Raw genomic sequence first — 17,612 nt, 5'->3', positions numbered from 1 at the left:
AATGTGGTATAGTTATACAATGGACTATATTCAGCCAAAAAAAGGAACGAAGTACTGATACATGTTACAACATGGAGGAACCATGAAAACATGCTAAATGAAAGAAGCTAGATGCAAAAGGTCACATATCGTATTGTTCTATTTATATGATATCTCAACAAGTAAATCCATAGAGTCAGGAAGTAGATTATTGGTTGCCAGGGATGGGGTTGGATGGAGGGGATGAGGAATGAGGAGTGACTGGTAATGGATATGGGTTTCTTTTTGAGGAGATAATAATGTCTGGCGTAAGACTGTGGTGATGATTGCACAACTTTGTGAATATACTAAAACCACTAAATTCACACTTTAAAATGGTGGATTTTATGGTATCTGAATGATATCTCAATTAAAAGCAAACCACTATACAAATTAGTGTGTAGAGTATTATCCCATTATAAAAAAAAAAAAAGTAGCATATATATGTTACTTTAAAAAGTAATATAGAGCCTGGGTGGCTCAGTTGGTGAAACATCTGACTCTTGATTTTCACTCAGATCATGATCTCAGTGTCATGAGATGGAGCCCCGAGTTGGGCTCTGTGCTGACAGTGCAGAACCTTCTTTGGATTCTCTTTCTCTCTCTGTGTCCCTTCCCTGCACTTGCTCTCTCTCTAAAAAAGTAAATAAATAAAAATAAATAAAAGATGAGTATATAAAACAAATAGAGGTTGTTAACAGCATGGATTTTCATTTTTTTTTTTTCAACGTTTGTTTATTTTTGGGACAGAGAGAGACAGAGCATGAACGGGGGAGGGGCAGAGAGAGAGGGAGACACAGAATCGGAAACAGGCTCCAGGCTCTGAGCCATCAGCCCAGGGCCTGACGCGGGGCTCGAACTCCCGGACCGCGAGATCGTGACCTGGCTGAAGTCGGACGCTTAACCGACTGCGCCACCCAGGCGCCCCAACAGCATGGATTTTCATATGCATTACATATTCATGTACGTTCTATAAAAATATGTTTTGCCATCTTAATTGGAAAATTGGGTAATAGAAGTTATCAAAGACAAAATAATGTGCACACTATCTGTCCATTTAGACTCTCCCAGGGGCAGTTTTTCTGGCCTGGTGGGACAGTCCAGAATAGTGATTAAAAAAGCAGCTTGGGGAATAAAAAAATTAGAAAGCAGCTTGGGAGCCACATTGCCTGTGTTGAAATACTGGCTGTGCTACTGACTAGCTCTGTAACATTGGACATATCACCTAATTGCTGTGTGACTGTCTCCTCACCTGTAAAATGGCATCAAAATATCTACTGTACAGGGCCTGGTGGAATCAGAGTTAATTCATTTAAAGTGTTTAGAGCAGCACTTTGCATATAGTAAGCTTTTCATACATGTTAGCCAGTCCTGGAGATGTTGCTTGGTGTGGCTCAGATTCCAGGATGGGGAATGACTACATTTAACCGCACTAAAGTCAGGAGCCAGTGAGAGAAGGTTCTTTTATGGGCATACTGAACAAACTCTGAAAATGCTTTAAAATGTTTAATTAATTAATTAATTAAGAAGGGAATTTTGTTTTTATCGTTTCTATTTTTAAATTATTTTTTATTATTTTATTTTTAAATCTTTATTTATTTTGAAAGAGAGAGAGAGTATGTGTGTGAGAGAGTGCAAGTTGTGGAGGGGCAGAGAGTGAGGGGGGAGAGAGAGAGAATCCCAAGCAAGCTCTGTGCAGAGCTGGATATGGGGCTCAATCCCACAACCGGGGGATCATGACCTGAGCCAAAATCAAGAGTCAGACGCTCAACTGACTGAGCCACCCAGGTGCCCCTGATATTTATTTTATCTTTTACTTTAAATATAGCTGATACACAATAGAAAATGCTCTTTTTTTAGTTTATCTATTTTTTAGTAATATCTACAGCCAACATGGGGCTCAAACTTATGACCCTGAGATCAAGAGTCCCATGCTCTTCTGAGAGTCAGCCAGTGTCCCTAGAAAATGCTTTTTGAAGTAGAGGTGAACTAACAAATGCAGGCACAGCTTTTCATCTATGTAGAGGTAAGATTTAAGAAAGTGTGTCCCCTCACTGTGGTTGAACTTCTCAGGGAATAACTAATTTGATGTCTTCCACCACCCAGGAGTGAATGGTGTAGTTAGTATGTTTGCTGTTGCTAAAGTACTGTTGCCTTAGCTCCCCACCAAGGTGTACTTAGCCTGGTGGCAGATGTCTCGAGTGCTAATCCTGCTGGGAGAAGGGGAACAGCTAAGCCACTGTCTCCCTACTTTAGTGAACTTGGGTCCCGGGGGCACTCGGGAGCCAGAGCCCCCTCACAGAGCCCTTATATTTAGGGCAGGAGAGCAGAGGACAAGAGGAGAAGGGAGTTTGGGTTTTGCCTGGGGGACTAGCCTTCTCTTGTCTGTGCCCTTTGCCTTCCCCTCTACTGTCCTTTCCTCTTCCCGGTAACATCTAAAGGTGACAGCACCTTCTGGGAGATTCAAAGCAAATCTTCCTGGTAGTTCCTTCCTTCCTCCTTCCTCTTTAACCAATTTCCCATGAAAATTACCCAAAATGCCAAGCTGGGGCTTGTTGCAGCCAGTTTTTTTTTTTTTTTTTTTTTAACTTCTGTTTTTCTCTTTTAGAGTGTTTATAGAAGGTCTGTGTGTCAGAAGTCAGCCCTGTGGCAAGAGGCAAAGGCAGGGATGGGTGCCCACAAAGGCAGTATTATTTCCCAAGGCAGCCAGAGAATTGTGGATATTATCTTATTCATTCTTCCCAGATGGAAGACTAAGACCCAGAAAGACCCATAAAACTTGTCCAAGATCACCCAGGGAGTTGATGCCGAAGCCAAGACTAGAACTCAGCTCTCCTGATCCTTACCAGAGTGTAATTTTCCTTTTAGAATGTTGATGCTCAAGAGCAGGAGCCCCAGTTAGGTGTCCCAGAACCCCAGGCAGGTAACAAAGAGGACAGCCAGGGTTAGAATTATAGAGAAACCATTATTTCCCAGGTGCAGGGATGCCCAAACAGAGTGACTTTGGGGAATGACAGGTCATTCTCTATGGGAGAATGAAGACAGAGATAAGAGACTGGCAGGCTTTGCACTGGTGAGGCTGGGGGGGAACAGATCCAGAAGGATCTATAAGCTATGCTGAGGAGTTTGGATTTTTTTTTTTTTTTTTGTAGACCATGGGTGGAGGAGGGACTTGATGGCCTTTAAGTAGGGGAGTGATGTGGTCAGATTGGAATTTTAGGAAGGCCCCTCCAGTGGCCAGGCCAGGCAAGGTGGCCAGAGGACTTGGCAATGGAAGGCTTCTCTGGTGGTGACTGCCTATTTATATGTCTGGCTAGGTGCTGCCTCATTGGCAGGAGGTGACAACCCTAGCGATGCTGGACAGTGCGTGGTTCACTACTAAGGGTAGCCATGAGAAGCAGGAGTGAGGTGTGTTCAACTCACAAACCTCAAGCCCTTAGCCAACAATGTTACTCTCCAGGTGACAGAGTAAGTAGCTGCTCTGGGGGTGAACCTGAGTGGTGATTCATTGCCCAAACTGCTGGCTGGGGTGGCGTACATAGTGGTAGTGCACACGTGTGTATGTTGAGTGGGGCAAGAGAGGGGCCTGGGGATTGGGGAAAACCAGTCTTCTAAACACATGGGACAACTCCTATGGCTATGACCCAACAGGTGCTTGTTGACCTGTTCAGTCTTCTCGACTGTGGCAGTGTTTGTGGCCTAACAGCTGGTGGTAGGATAGGGCTGCAGCAAGAAACACAGCAACTGCAGAGGGGGCTTATTGATTTCCAGTCCTCATTCCAGAAGAGGATGGGACATGCTCAGACTGCCCCAAAGAGACAAGAGAAGAGTGCTGAAATGCAAGTCCTGATAGGAAAGGGGACAAAGTGGATTAAATTCTAATAGACTGGCCTGGCACCTGATATTCATTGCTCCAAGATCCTCTTCTATCCATAGTCCTTTTTTTTTTTTTTTTAAGTTTTATTTATTTGAGTAATCTCTACACTCAATGTGGGGCTTGAACTCATGACCCCGAGCTCAAGAGCTATACACTCCTCTGACCAAGCCAGCCAAGTGCCCCTCCATAGTCCTTTCTTACCTAGCTTTTATTTTCAGCTTCCTATTGGTTCCTTATTATCTGCCTTTAGTGAAGCTCCTTTCAAAAACAACAAACCACTCCCCCCGCCAACCCCAAATCTTTTCCCCAATCCTCCCTGACTCAAGTTATTGTACTATTTCTCTTTCTCTCTTGCATCCTCAGCATTTGAGTGATCTATACTCCTGTCTCCAATTCCTTACTCCCAGGCCCTCCTCTCCTGGTGTAATCTGCCTTCTTCCCATCACTTTTCTGACATTCTGCTTCCCAAGGATATCCATGACATTGGAAGTGTCTTCCTCAGTATCACCTTGAAGTGGTCTCTACAAATGAGTGGAAGGAATTAAAAAAAAAAAAACCCACAAAAAATGATTAGAAATTAGATTTCAATTTGTTTACCTGAACTGTTATAAAATTTTTGTTTTCTAACTATATAATATTTAGGATTATGCTTGCATTAAGTTTATAAGTAAGCATGACTAATATACATATAGTAATTTAGAAATAAACATGTAATAGTGTATATGCTAAAGACTTTTTACTGAAGGGGTACACTTAAAGACTATTTGGGGCTCACGACTTTTCAGGATAAAGCTCAAACCCTTTATTCTGGCATTCAAGGCTATTTTAGCCTCAAATGATTTTGTGGCTTCCTCTACTCCTTTTCCCTCTCTTTATCACATACCATGCTTTTAATTAGCTACTACACATCTTCCAATTTTACCAAAACATCATTTTAGGTCAAAGTATTTTGTACAAAGTAAATGTTCAATCAAATCTATTAAATCTCTCTGTAACATTATTGAAAATTTCCTTCTTGACTCCTCTCAAGGGCACTACCCTGGTTTTTCTCCTGCTGCTTTGACTACTTCTTCATTGGCTACTTCTATATTCATTCTACAAATACTAATATGTTATGGTGACAGGCACCAGAAATACCATGGTGAACAAGTAGACTAGGTCCCTTACCCCAAAGCTTAATCTTCCTCCTTTACCTGTCTCCATGTAGCTCACTCTTTCAGTTTGTCTATTTCTAGCTACTTGTTGAGTATTCCTCCCTGCAAATACTTCCATCCTCAGGTCTCAATTCATTGCTCCCCTCCTTAGATCTCTCCTGGCCTCCACATTCGGTTTCAATCTCCCTTGCATTGGCTCCTTTCTACAGGCATTCCTAGTGATGCCACTTCCCAACCTGTATTAGAATCCAGAGGTAGTTTTCTAACTGCTGTTCCCAACTTTAGTCCATCCAAGTTGCCATTCATTCTGTGCCTTGCAGCCTAACTCATTATTTTACAAATTATTGCCAGATTTGCCTTTGAATGGATGGGAGGGGAAAGACATTGAGGGAAATTTGAGGCCTAATTTTGATCTGGCATTTAAACCACTTTGGCTTGTCATTTAGTACACACTGGTTTGTTCTCTAACTTTTAAATATTTGTCCTTTCTGTCCAGAGACACTGTGGACAGAAATGGGCCTTTGGTTTTTTTAGTCTTAAGTATATTGAAGTTTACTGTGTTGTAAGCAGTGTTGTGCTTTACATACACGCTCTCATTTTTTCCCACAAGCCCAAGAGATGTGTACTTTTAACACCTCTATTTTATATAGAGGTTAACTCATTTGCCCAAGGCCACAACAGGCAGAGCTCAAATTTGAACTCAGGTTTAACTCCAGAATGTGGGTTCCCTTCAGTGACTGCCTGCCTAACTCCACAGTTGTGTATAAAATGTATGGTAGGCCCCAATCTTACCTCCAGGGACTCTCAAAACCAGGTCTGTAGTTTAGAAAAAAAGAACAGATATCCTGTAGAGAATAAGCCTCAACAAATATTGTGGAATACTCCCCTCCCACAGGAATTTCTCTTTGCTGTTAGTGATCTCCCACAGTGCCTGGGGTTTGAACTAATCACTTTGGCACCTAATCGTTCACTGTCTTATATTGCTGTTTCTAGCGTGTCTTTGCCTAATGGTAGAGAATTTTTCTTCTCATGAAGTCTAGCCTAATCCTACTGGCTGGTGTGGACATAAGGCAACTAGGCCTTCACAGCAAGATCTTCCTAATCCACCGGTGAAATCAGTGGCACTCAAATCTAAGAACGATTCGGGGTCTTGTTAAAAATGGTCTTCCTTTTAGATTTGGGGGGTGGGACCCAGGTATCTGCATTTTTAACACCATTTCAGACTATAGTCAACGGATCTGTCTACAATCCTGTCTGTGAGGCCTGCCCCATTTAGGCAGGATTATTTCCTGGTATGGTTTCTCTAACATTGCACACAGCTGAAGAGTTAGAAGCTGGGCCTCTTTTGTTTCTGGATTCACCACTTGGCAGGTGTAATAACATCCTCTGACAGGCTGCTTGCCACAGGTGCATGCTCGACACATGCGCCCCGCTGGTACCATCCCCCATTTTGTCCTGGTGCCCAAGACCCCTCCATCCCTACCACCACCCCTGCCCTCTTCCAAATCCTCAAACCCACCCTTGCCCCTTTCCCTCCCATCCCAGCTCCAGCCCAGCCCTTTTCCCTCCCCCACCTCTTCTCTGGGTTCCCCCCAGGCTCCTCCCACCTCAGAACATTTTTTTGTTCCTGGCTAAGAGTTTTCCCAGTGAGATTGGGGTGGGGGGTGGGGGGTGGGGCTGGCAAGAGGGGAGGACACACTGCCATTCATCAGAATTTATACGGATGGCCATACTTTTTCAGAGAAAACCCAGGTTTTCTACCAGAGAAATGGGCAGAGACCTCTCTCTGGAACTTGGCTGGAGGGATGTCACTCTCCGGGAGAGCCCCTCTGTCTCTGCAAATATCCCAAAGCAGGCCCAGCCTGCCATGTTCCTTTGTTGGGACAGAAAGGGAATGGAATCTTACCAATAGGTGAAAAGGGCTGGACAGAACACCAAGGATGGGCCCAACCTTCTCCCTACAAAGGCCTAACGCTAACAGGGAAGGGAAAAAAAAGCACCAACAAAGAGTTTAAGATAGTAGTTCCCAGCTTTTTCAAATATGAAGCATTTTTTAACCAATCCATTTTTTAATTTTTAAATTCTTGACATTACAGAACTAAACTGAAATTTATTAACATTCCACTCTTACATTTCTTATCGACAAACAGAAATAAAATTCATGAGCCAAAAACCCAAAACAAAACTAAAAACAGGGAAAAGCTTATAAAACTAAATATGGATCCCAGCATTAACAGCTGAACAGAGAATGTGATTTTTAAATTCTTAGCGGATGATAAAGTTGTGTAGAAACTGAACACTTACAAATTATTTAAAACCTGGAATCACTGACCAGAAATTACACAGTTGGATCATGGGAAAACAGCAGAAAGGGGTTATACGTGAACCTACACTGTTCTAGCTGCACCCCATGCCCTTCTCAGAGGAAAGCCTGGCATTGATTAGATATTGGGCCAGACTAATACTGGCAGCAGAACCAGTGATAGTAACCTGCCTACCAGAAGAGCCTTCCACTGGATTGGCAATTTTGATCTGGGCCCCGGACATCTGGCGGATCTCATTAATGTTGGCGCCTTGGCGCCCGATTATGCAGCCAATTAAGTTATTTGGAATGGTGAGTTCATGGGTCGTTTGAGTAGATGCATCCAAACTTGCCCAATAGCCTTTCACCTCTGGAGAGCTGGAGTCAATTCCGGCGAATCCGGTCCCGCCGTGCATCATGGCAAAGTGAGACTGTTGTCTTGCCACCTGGTTCAGCTTGGCCAGATCGAGCGGAGAAATGGTGTGTTGTCCTTGAATCGAGTAGGCATCTAGAGGTGGTCCCTCCAGGTCATGGGTGGCATGGGGGTAGCCCGCAGCGTCGCTGCACCGATCTTGGCCGCCCGCACAGATGACTGGAGAGCTGGCCGGCATGGGCTGGTACGGAATGGTCATGACTCTCCCTTGCGGAGACTGGGAGAGCGTCTCCAGCATGACCAGGCAGATCTGCTTGACACACTCGGTGACAGACTGCGGCACGCCAGCAATGGTGATGGCTCGCTCGGTGGAGTTGGGCAGCATATCCCCCGCCACCTGGACCTGGGCCCCCGTACTCTCGCGGATCTCTTTGATCTTACACCCGCCTTTCCCAATCAGGGAGCCGCATTGGGTGGCCGGCACCACCAGCCTCAGGGTGACCGGGGGCCTGCTGGCCGCCGTGCTGTTGGTCATGGAGCTGTTAATATCTTCTTCCAGCTTGTCGATGATCATAGCGAAGGCCTTAAAGATGGCATTGGTGGGGCCGGTCAGAGTGATGATTCTCTCCGGACAATTCCCCTCCGAGATGTTGATCCGCGCGCCACTCTCCTCGCGGATCCTCTTAACCGACTCCCCTTTCTTCCCAATGATGCTTCCTACTTCCTTTCCGTGCATAAGCAGCCGAATGGTGAGAGTCACATTTAGTCCACTTTCAGTCACACCGGCATCCATGGCGAGCGGCGGGCGGCGTTCGGGGGAGTTGGGCTCGTTACGTGGTCAAGTCTTTGGTGGCTGGCGGGGGGAGGGGAGGTGTAGGCCCAAAACTGCCGGCGCGAGGCGAGCGAGGGCCGCGGGAGCGAGCGGGCGCGGGCGGGAGGCCGCGGCGTCGTCGCAGGGGCGGGCGGCGGCGGCGGAGGGGGCGAGCGGGGCCGGGAGCGGCGGGCGGGCGGGTGGGCGAGGGCGCGGCGGTGGCGACTCCGGCGGCAGCCTCGGCGGTCTGGGCGGGGCGGGAAGCCCGCTTTCAACCCCGCGTACCCTCTGACCCCGGAAGTGCTTGCCGCGCAGGACCCCTTGAAAAAAACTGAGGACCCGTATTTTTTAGGTCACAAGATTGCGCCAACCTTCGCATGGTGGTTTAAAAAAAACTCTTTTAACAGCTTAGCATTGAAGATAAAGCCACGATGGGCAGAATCTGTGAGTCCGGCAAGGTTTTAAAACCAACGTACATTTTATTAACTCCAGCGGCACCGGCAGATGTTTGGGAATGTTAATGTTGTGAGTGGGGGCGACACATTATTTTCCCGCCTTACAAAAAGGGCTTGGATGCGGAGCGACACGGGCAGCCCCGGCGGTAACTGCAGGCGGCAGCTGGGACGCCGCCGGTTTAAAACGTGCGCGTGAGGCGGCTAGAGCGCGTGCGCGAGGGTGTGGGGAGACGGGAGGGGCAGCCGCGGTCTTCCGGGGGGGAGGGGCGGCGAGGCGAGGCTTGTGTGGTGGGCGCGTGCTCGCGCGCGCGCGCGCGTGGGCACGTGGGGCCCCTTCGCCCCAGGCGTCCGGGCGCCCCGTACCAGGCCCCCCACCCCTGTCCTGGTCTCCCCACGGCAGCTGGTGAGGAGAAAGACCGAAACCCACCCCTGCCACCGCTAGAGTCGCGGCTCTGTTGATGACTTGTGGGAAGTGTTGGAAACAGGGCCTTAAAAAAAGAATGGCGTCCATTTACATAATGCTTTGTTTGCATTTTGCAAGTTTCTTTCGGTTGAACCTACAGAAATCCCACAGTGTCGTTTTAGTCGTGGCAGTCTCGACAGGCATTTAGGACAATGGTGTGCTCCTTTTGGGACCGCATTTAGTCAGGGTTGCTGACTTAGTGCTTGGAGAATTCTTGCGATTTCCCCCCACACTCTTCACTTTCCCGCTTCTGCGTTTCGGCCTTTCCCCCGTTTCCCCTTTTGGTTCGATCGCCTCGCCCCGCTCCCCTTGGGGGCGGCCCCTGTCGGGCCCGCCATCTTGGAAGGCCTTTCTTGCCGGTTCGCCACCGCACGTCCCTCTCGCCAAAGAAAGGTCGCTCGGGAGGCTCCTGTACGTTTATTTCTAGCCCTTTCTCTTTCCTTCGGCTAAGCCAGACAGAAAAGGCACACAGACAGACGTCTGCACAACGTGCTTCAGGATCCCTCAGGGAAAGCAGCTAACGTGGCGGTCCCTCCGCCCCTTTCCTTCCCCACGGGGTGGCCGCCATGTTTCCAGAACACAAAATGGCGACACGTGGCCTGGATTCGTTGCCAACGAGAAATTGGGGTCGACCCGAAAGCTCCAAAATGCCCCCACCTCCCCACCCCGTGCGTGTTGGCCAGCGCCTTTCCCTCGCAGCCAGTGCTCTAACCACTCTGGTCCAAACCTAAGCTGCCGAATTTGAATGCATTTCCCCCATTAATTTGAAATGGGAATGTTTATAACTGTAAAATGTAGGTGTGATGCCGAGTCTCTCATAGTCTTAAGTTTAATAATGGGTAATGGTGGGGGGGGGGGCAGTGCCAGTGGATGATTTGGGCCCCCAGTTACCAAAGCATTTAGGAATCACTGCTTTAAGAAATAAGATGGGAAGTTACTGATTACCTAGACCTCTAGCCCAGGCTGGTGTGCTGGAGAGACTGAGAAATGGTCTTATAAAATTTCTTAGAATTTTCATGAAGCAGTTTGGATACCTGTGACCATTTTCAGAGGCTAGCTGACGGTGAACCTAAGTTTACCACAAGTGGTATTAACTTTCAGTATGGAGGGACAGATGTTATTGTGCATTTACCAGCGCAAGATCCTGTGCTAGCATTTTACTGCATACTATCTTTAATTTTTACAGTGATCTGAGGTAGGTGTTATCTTTTTCTCTCTCTTTCTCTAACAGATGAATTCACTTAGGCCCAGAGAGATGAAGTGACTAATTCAAAGTCACACAGTGGAGGATGGATTCCAGACCTTCTGATTTCCTAATTGGTGAGCACTTTCTCAAATTTTTCTGTAAGTCAGTGTTTTAAAATTTAAGTGCTATTTGAAGTTTAGGTGAGCTTGTCATTTAAAAGAACCTCTCAGGTAACCTTTTGGTGCATAGTCACCCCGTTTGTATCTTTTGGGGATTCCCAGCTTTTCCTGGTGTGAACTATACCTTGGCTCAAATGCTATTTAAAAAAATTTTTTTAATTAAAAAATTGGTGTCTGGGTGAGAATTGGGAGTGGGAAATGATTCAGCCCTACCCAAAGGCTGAAGTATGTGTCAGTCCAGCCTTGTCTGTGGCACATTCAAGTCTCCCTGGCTCTGTGGGAGCAAGCAGTTTCTGACTCACTTGCTTCCTTTAGCTACCCATGGGCACGACTTCCGCCTTCCTCACCCCAGTGTCCCAACCAAGTAAAAATAAATAATTTCACTTTGGCGCCAAGCCTCCATTTCTCCGCAAATATTGACAGAGCATGACAGTGTTAAGGAAATCATGGTCTATGAACTCTTCAGTTCAGTGTAACGAATAACTTGTAGGTCAAGCAAGGAATATGTGCCTGAACAGGGCTCTACTTGTGTGGATGTTAGAGATGGAGAGAAGGGCTTTTTGCTTCTTTTAACTTACATTAATGTCTTATATCATAGTTTTCAAAGTGCCTTTGCGTTACTTTGTGTAATTCTATAACCAACTTTAATTGGTGGGTACGTTATAGCAACAATGGCAGTACTAGCATTAAGTGCTAACTTTGTGACTGGCACTGTTTGAAGCTTTATTCTGTATGTTATTTCAGTGGCTCTCACATTTTTTTTTTAAGTTTATTTATTTTGAGAGAGAAAGAGTGTGCAAGTGTGCAAGTGAGCCCCTGAGTGGGGTAGGGGTATGTGTGTGTGTGGGTGGGGGCGGGGGGCAGAGAGAGAGAGAGAGAGAGGGAGGGAGAGAATCCTAAGCAGGCTTTGTACTGTTAGCATGGAGCTGGACTTGATCTCATGAACCCAACCATGAGATCATGACGTGAACCAAAATCAAGGGTTGGTTGCTTAACTCACTGAGCCACCCAAGTCCTCCCCTCCTTTTTTTTAAGATTTTATTTTTAAGTAATCTATATACCCATTGTGGGGCTCGAATTCACAACCCCAAGATCAGAGTCACGTGCTCCACTGACTGAACCAGCCAGGCACCCCAACAGTTTTAAAAGTAAGCCGTCAAGAGATAACATTTTTACAAAATAATTCATATATACATAGGCATATGTAACAGAAACCAAATCTTTGTAAAACAGTATTTATTTTTACTGTATGCGGTGTACTCTGGTAATTTCTGTTCATTTACATGAAATAAAAAGGTGTATCACAACTGAAGTGACAAACTGTTATAAGGTTGTGACCAAAATGATTAATATACACATTTAATCCTCACAAAACTCCTTAGATGAAAGTGATGCAATTTATATTTTACAGAGATACAGAAAGGTGAAGGATTTTGTCTAACACACAGTTATTAAATAGTAAAATATGGATTTGAATTTGGGCAGTCTGAGCCCAGAGCCTGTATATTTACCACTGAGCTAGATGTGGTCTCTGCAGATGGCCTTGTCTTTAAGGGAGACAGAGTTGTTTAGGGAATTAAAATTATTAGTAAATGTTACAAACAAACTGAAGAGGCAACAAGAGAAATTCTATGTAATGAAGAGTTATATCCTTATTCAAAATACTCTGGTCTGTATGAGGTGCTTGGGTGGCTCAGTCGGTTAAGCATCTGACTTCATCTCAGGTCATGACCTCACAGTTGATGAGTTCAAGCCCTGCATAGGGCTCTGTGCTAACAGCTCAGAGCCTGGAACTTGCTTTGGATTCTGTGTCTCCCTCTTTTTCTGCCCCTCCCCTGCTCACACTCTGTCTCTCTCTCTCTCTCTCTCTCTCTCAACAATAAGTAAATGTGAAAAAAAGTTAAAACAAAACAAAATATTTTGGTCTCTAAATCTGTCACATATTTATTTCCCCTGAAGAAAAATGTGTATGTTGGGTCTTTCTTCCTGTCTATTTAAAGCCTTTTTGCCTGAAATTTTCCATTAATTCCTTCTTATCTGAGTACCTCCCTGATTCTACTCACCTCTTCCTTCAATAAAGACTTCCCCTTCCCAGCCTCTCTGTTTCCCCCAGAGTCCTATAGCCCCCACACCCCCCCTGTAGGCTACGTTTGGCTGTTAATTAAATTGTAATCTGCATTGGTGTTGATAGTGTGTTGTACAGGGCATTGGTGTCATGGGTGACCCAGAGATCTGGTAAAGAGGACATTGGACTTGGGAATCTGTGGCTCTGGCCCCTAGCTCCAGCTCTCCCACTGTCTAACTTTGAGAAGTCTACAACCCAGTTCAAAACTGGGCTTTGGTTTTCCCACGTGTAAAACAACAGATTAAATGATCTTTTCTAATTCTATCCAGGGAGTGATGATACTTGATGATCTTGGGTATCTCTGGGAGGGAGGAGGATTATGTAAATATTTTACTTACGGTAAATTTCCCCCTCCCTTCCTCAGACCTGCAGTATCTTGTGTATACGTGATTGAATTCCACACCACCCATTTTACAGATGAAGCCACTGAGATATGGAACAATTGACTAAATAGTCACTGCCCCACCCCTGGAGCCTCACACATGACTCTTCTCCTCCCATTTGAATGACTGCAGGTTAGTTAAGGGGTTTAATGAGTTTGGGAAGGTGAGTCAGGCTTAGACTTTGGAAATTGAACCACAGGATTTATATTCCATTCAGAGGAGGGATTTTTGCTTCCTTTTACCTCACATTGGCATGTTTATGAAATGTTTTAAAGTGATTTCACATTATTTACTAATCATCACAGACACCCTTGCCATAAAAGTATAAATATGCCTGTTTTATGGAAGAGCTATCTATAGATCAGAGGAATGAAGTGACTTGCCTAAGGTTACACAGCTTGTCAGGACCTGAGCTGGGTCTCTTGACTTCTAGTTGTGGATTGTTCCTCTCCTTGGCTTTTGATGCTAGTTGCACTGACTTTGACACATGGAATAGTTTTATCTTTAACTCAGAAAGCTTTCAATCCAGCCTTTATTTTTCTGTCCCAGAGCATCTAGTCCACTTATGTTAGGTTCCTGATTCTTTTGGTTTAAGAAAAGCTCTTTCCTCTTTTTGTCTAATGTTTACATTTATGGGTTTGGGAAGTGGTGGGAATTATTCCTTGATGAGGCCGTGGAGGCAGGGACCACATCCCTGCCCCCCCCCCGCCCCCCAATCTACCTTTTCCAGCAAATGTACTACAGCTTTTTAAAATTTTTTTTTTTTCAACGTTTATTTATTTTGGGACAGAGAGAGACAGAGCATGAATGGGGGAGGGGCAGAGAGAGAGGGAGACACAGAATCGGAAACAGGCTCCAGACTCCGAGCCATCAGCCCAGAGCCCGACGCGGGGCTCGAACTCACGGACCGCGAGATCGTGACCTGGCTGAAGTCGGACGCTTAACCGACTGCGCCACCTAGGCGCCCCATTACAGCTTTTTAAATTTGCCCTACCAACATGCAGTTTTGCAAAAAATAAACAAACAAAAAACCAACATGGTTTCTTCTTCTCTTACTCTTTCAGATTTAGCTTCTCATATTTCTTTTATTTGAAATTATAGTAAACTGAGAGGATATTTACCCTATCACTTTCTGGGATACTACAAAGTATAACCTACGAAATATTTCTTACCCACTTTGTAGATAGGAACAATATTTATAATAATAATCTCATATACTGGTGACCCTGTGCTGCCGTTATGGGGTTAATACTGAGTTTTCTCAGAAACTTAAGAAATATATTGGTGTGCCTTACAAAAGTGCCCAGGAAATACAGCAGCATCCTTGGTCTAAGTTCTCCCGGTTGGGGAAAGTAATGCCTATGGATTCCCAAGGGTTACTCTGACTGAAATAAGTCATGGAGAATGGAGTGCAGAGAAAAATTAAAGGAAAAATGAGAACAGAGTACAAATGTAAAGTATAGAAAATGAGGAAGGAAAAAAGATAAGAAAAGGAAAAAGACAAGGGCAGAGAAAAGAGAAGAAAACAAGATCAGTGGAACGGATATGAAGAGAACAATTCCGAGGTTCATTTGCTCCTTATGTGATGTGGGAAGCATAGGCTTGCACCAAGAAAGAGCACCTGGTATGAGAACTCATGAACTGATCTGAAGCACCATGTCTCTTTTTTAATCTTCTTTTTCTAATATCAAGTAGGGAAAATTTGTTTCTACTATCAGCTGGGGATGTGATTAGACACCAATAGTTTCAATATTAGCCTTAGTCCTATTGGTTTATCAAGGAAAATGTGCTATAAAAATCACATTAAAGTATTCCAGGTCAAATTTTATCCTATTCATTCAGTCAGCAATTTTTTTTTCAATTATTACTATTTTTAAGTTTAATTTTACTCTCAGTGTGGGGCTTGAACTCACTACCCCAAGATCAAGAGTTGCATGCTCTACCAACTGAGCCAGCCAGGCACCCCAGTCAGCAAATACTTATGGATTGCTTGATATGTCCCAGACACTAAGGATATAAAAATGAATGAGATCCTGTTCTTGCCTTCAAGATGTTTATGATCTGGAAAGGGACACTGACAAGTAAACAGATTTGCAGTACAATATGTTAAGGTATTAGGATATAAGTAAGCAGAGGATGCTACGGGCTTAGAAGAAGGCCCTTGATTCAGCCTTGGAGGGGATCCAGAATGACTGCCTAGTGAAGGTGACATTTAGGCTGAGTCCCAAGTTGGCAGATTACAAGGTGGAGGGCAGGAAAGAGTAACTCCAGGCAGGGAAGCAAAAGCCCAAAGGCAGAGAGTATGCAGTCCATTCAGAAGTTGAAGCCACTTCAGGAAGGTATGAAGGATGTTTGCATGATCCAGTTTTTTGTGATTGTTGTACTGCTTTAGAAGTGTACATTATTGAGACTTGATTATGCTTACTAGAGCACAAAAAGTCTAAATCCTTATTTTGTAGCAGGATTCTCTTTTAAGATGAAGGTATCAGAGGGGCGCCTGGGTGGCGCAGTCGGTTAAGCGTCCGACTTCAGCCAGGTCACGATCTCGCGGTCCGCGAGTTCGAGCCCCGCATCAGGCTCTGGGCCGATGGCTCAGAGCCTGGAGCCTGTTTCCGATTCTGTGTCTCCCTCTCTCTCTACCCCTCCCCCGTTCATCTCTGTCTCTCTCTGTCTCAAAAATAAATAAACATTAAAAAAAATTAAAAAAAAAAAAAAAGATGAAGGTATCAGAGGGACATCTGGATGGCTTAGTTAAGCGTCTGACTTCCTGCTCAGGTCATGATCTCACAGTCTGTGGGTTCAAGCCCCGTGTCATGCTCCGTGCCGACAGCTCAGAGCCTGGAGCCTACTTCAGATTCTATGTCTCCCTGTCTCTCTGTCTGTCCCCTGCTTGCTCGCTCTCTTTCAAATATTAAAAAAATTTTTTTTGTAAAAGATGAAGCTATCGCAAATTGTACTTCTGGTCTATAGATTGTAAGAAGAAAATGTAAATAAAGCACAGTCTTTGAATTAGCAAATGGTTATTAAACTTCTGTGCAATAAAGGAAAGAAGGTGCAAGGCATAGCATATCCCCCCGCCCCGCCATTTTTTTTTTCTTTAGGATTTTATTTTTAACTAATCTCTGTACCCAATGTGGAGCTCAGACTTACAACCCCTGAGATCAAGAGTCGCATGCACCATTCACTGAGCCAGCCAAGCGCCCCAGCATATCCCTTTCTTATCCAACTTTTGGATTTGATTGTATTCTGCTTTGTTTTTAAGGAGGTGTATGTGTGGAAGTTTAGGGTCTTTGTTTAGTTGGTTAGGATCTTTGAGTTAGGGGGGAGGGAAAGGATTTCAAGAATAATTGCTACTTTATGGCAGAACAAAAGAAATACATTTAAAAAGCTCTTTTTTTTTTTTTTAATGTTTATTTATTTTTGAGACAGAGAGAGACAGAACAGGAGCAGGGGAGGGGCAGAAGAGAGACAGGGAGACATAGAATCTGAAGCAGGCTCCAGGCTCCGAGCTGTTAGCACAGAGCTGGATACAGGACTTGAACTCACGAACCGCAAGATCATGACCTGATCCAAAGTCAGATGCTTAACCAACTGAGCCACCCAGGTGCCCCTAAAGCTCATTTTTCTGATCTCACCTACTGAGCACAAACAAGACTTAGGGAACATTGTTAGTTAATTCAACCAGACAAAGCATTTAACATTATTCCCTATGTAAAATCTGTTGTGGGCATGGATATAGCTGCATTAAATAAAAACCTTATGTGTATTCATTGGACAATACTGGGGTTTTACCTGGAGTAAAAGAAAAAAAGTACTATATGTAGAGTAGGGAAGAACATGCTTGGAAAATAGCACACAGATTCAGTGGTCACTTCTCAGTCATCTTCTTGACCCTGTAGCACCTGAAACTCCCTCCTTGCACATTAGTTTTGTTTGACTTCCAGGATGCCACTCTGTTGGTTTCCCCCCTCCTCACCAGCCCCTCCTTCTCACCCCCCCACCTTTTGGCTGATTCCTCCTTATCTCCTCAGCCTCTAATGAAGGAGTACTCAGATTAGTCCTTGCATCCCTTCTCTGTTTATACTCATTCCCTAGGTGCTCTCTTTCAAGACCTCAAATACCATTTATACCCTGAGAGCTCTCAAGTGTATAGTACTAGCTTGGATGTCTTCCCTTGAACTCAAGACTCATATCCAACTGCCTACAAGATATCATCTCCACTTGGTTATTTAATAGCTTCTTGAGCTTAATGTATTCAGCAAATTAATTCTGGAACTTCTCTTCTC

General features: G+C 44.8%; 1 protein-coding gene and 1 long non-coding RNA gene across 15 annotated transcripts in view; one reads left to right on the top strand and one right to left on the bottom strand.

Moving 5' to 3' along the window:
• Positions 1–7,059: 7,059 nt before the first annotated feature.
• On the bottom strand, positions 7,060–8,660 carry PCBP1 (poly(rC) binding protein 1). Its single transcript, XM_030310773.1, has one exon. It carries the CDS (start codon positions 8,515–8,517, stop codon positions 7,447–7,449), a length of 1,071 nt encoding a protein of 356 aa, XP_030166633.1. The 5' UTR covers positions 8,518–8,660; the 3' UTR covers positions 7,060–7,446.
• Positions 8,661–9,249: 589 nt separating this feature from the next.
• The window catches only part of LOC115510684, a 103,755-nt gene continuing 95,392 nt past the window's right edge, over positions 9,250–17,612 (top strand). For 4 of the 14 annotated variants that reach the window (XR_004343408.1, XR_003967803.1, XR_003967813.1 and 1 more), the window contains exons 1-3: positions 9,253–9,864; positions 10,685–10,773; positions 13,308–13,458. This is a non-coding gene — a long non-coding RNA (uncharacterized LOC115510684). Of the gene's footprint in view, positions 9,865–10,228; positions 10,248–10,684; positions 10,774–13,307; positions 13,459–17,612 lie in introns of those variants that run through there. The other 10 variants (XR_003967797.2, XR_003967802.1, XR_003967811.1 and 7 more) reach the window with 8 other exon arrangements.

This window comes from Lynx canadensis, chromosome A3 (genome assembly GCF_007474595.2).
Source record: "Lynx canadensis isolate LIC74 chromosome A3, mLynCan4.pri.v2, whole genome shotgun sequence".
NCBI classification, from domain to species: domain Eukaryota; kingdom Metazoa; phylum Chordata; class Mammalia; order Carnivora; family Felidae; genus Lynx; species Lynx canadensis.
Note: the sequence above shows the minus strand (reverse complement) of the source record. Positions and strands in the feature narration are given on the sequence as shown.

What these genes read in the sequence shown, in the direction of transcription:
- PCBP1 (XM_030310773.1), bottom strand. Translation starts at nt 8,517, where the DNA reads ATGGATGCCGGTGTGACTGAAAGTGGACTAAATGTGACTCTCACCATT.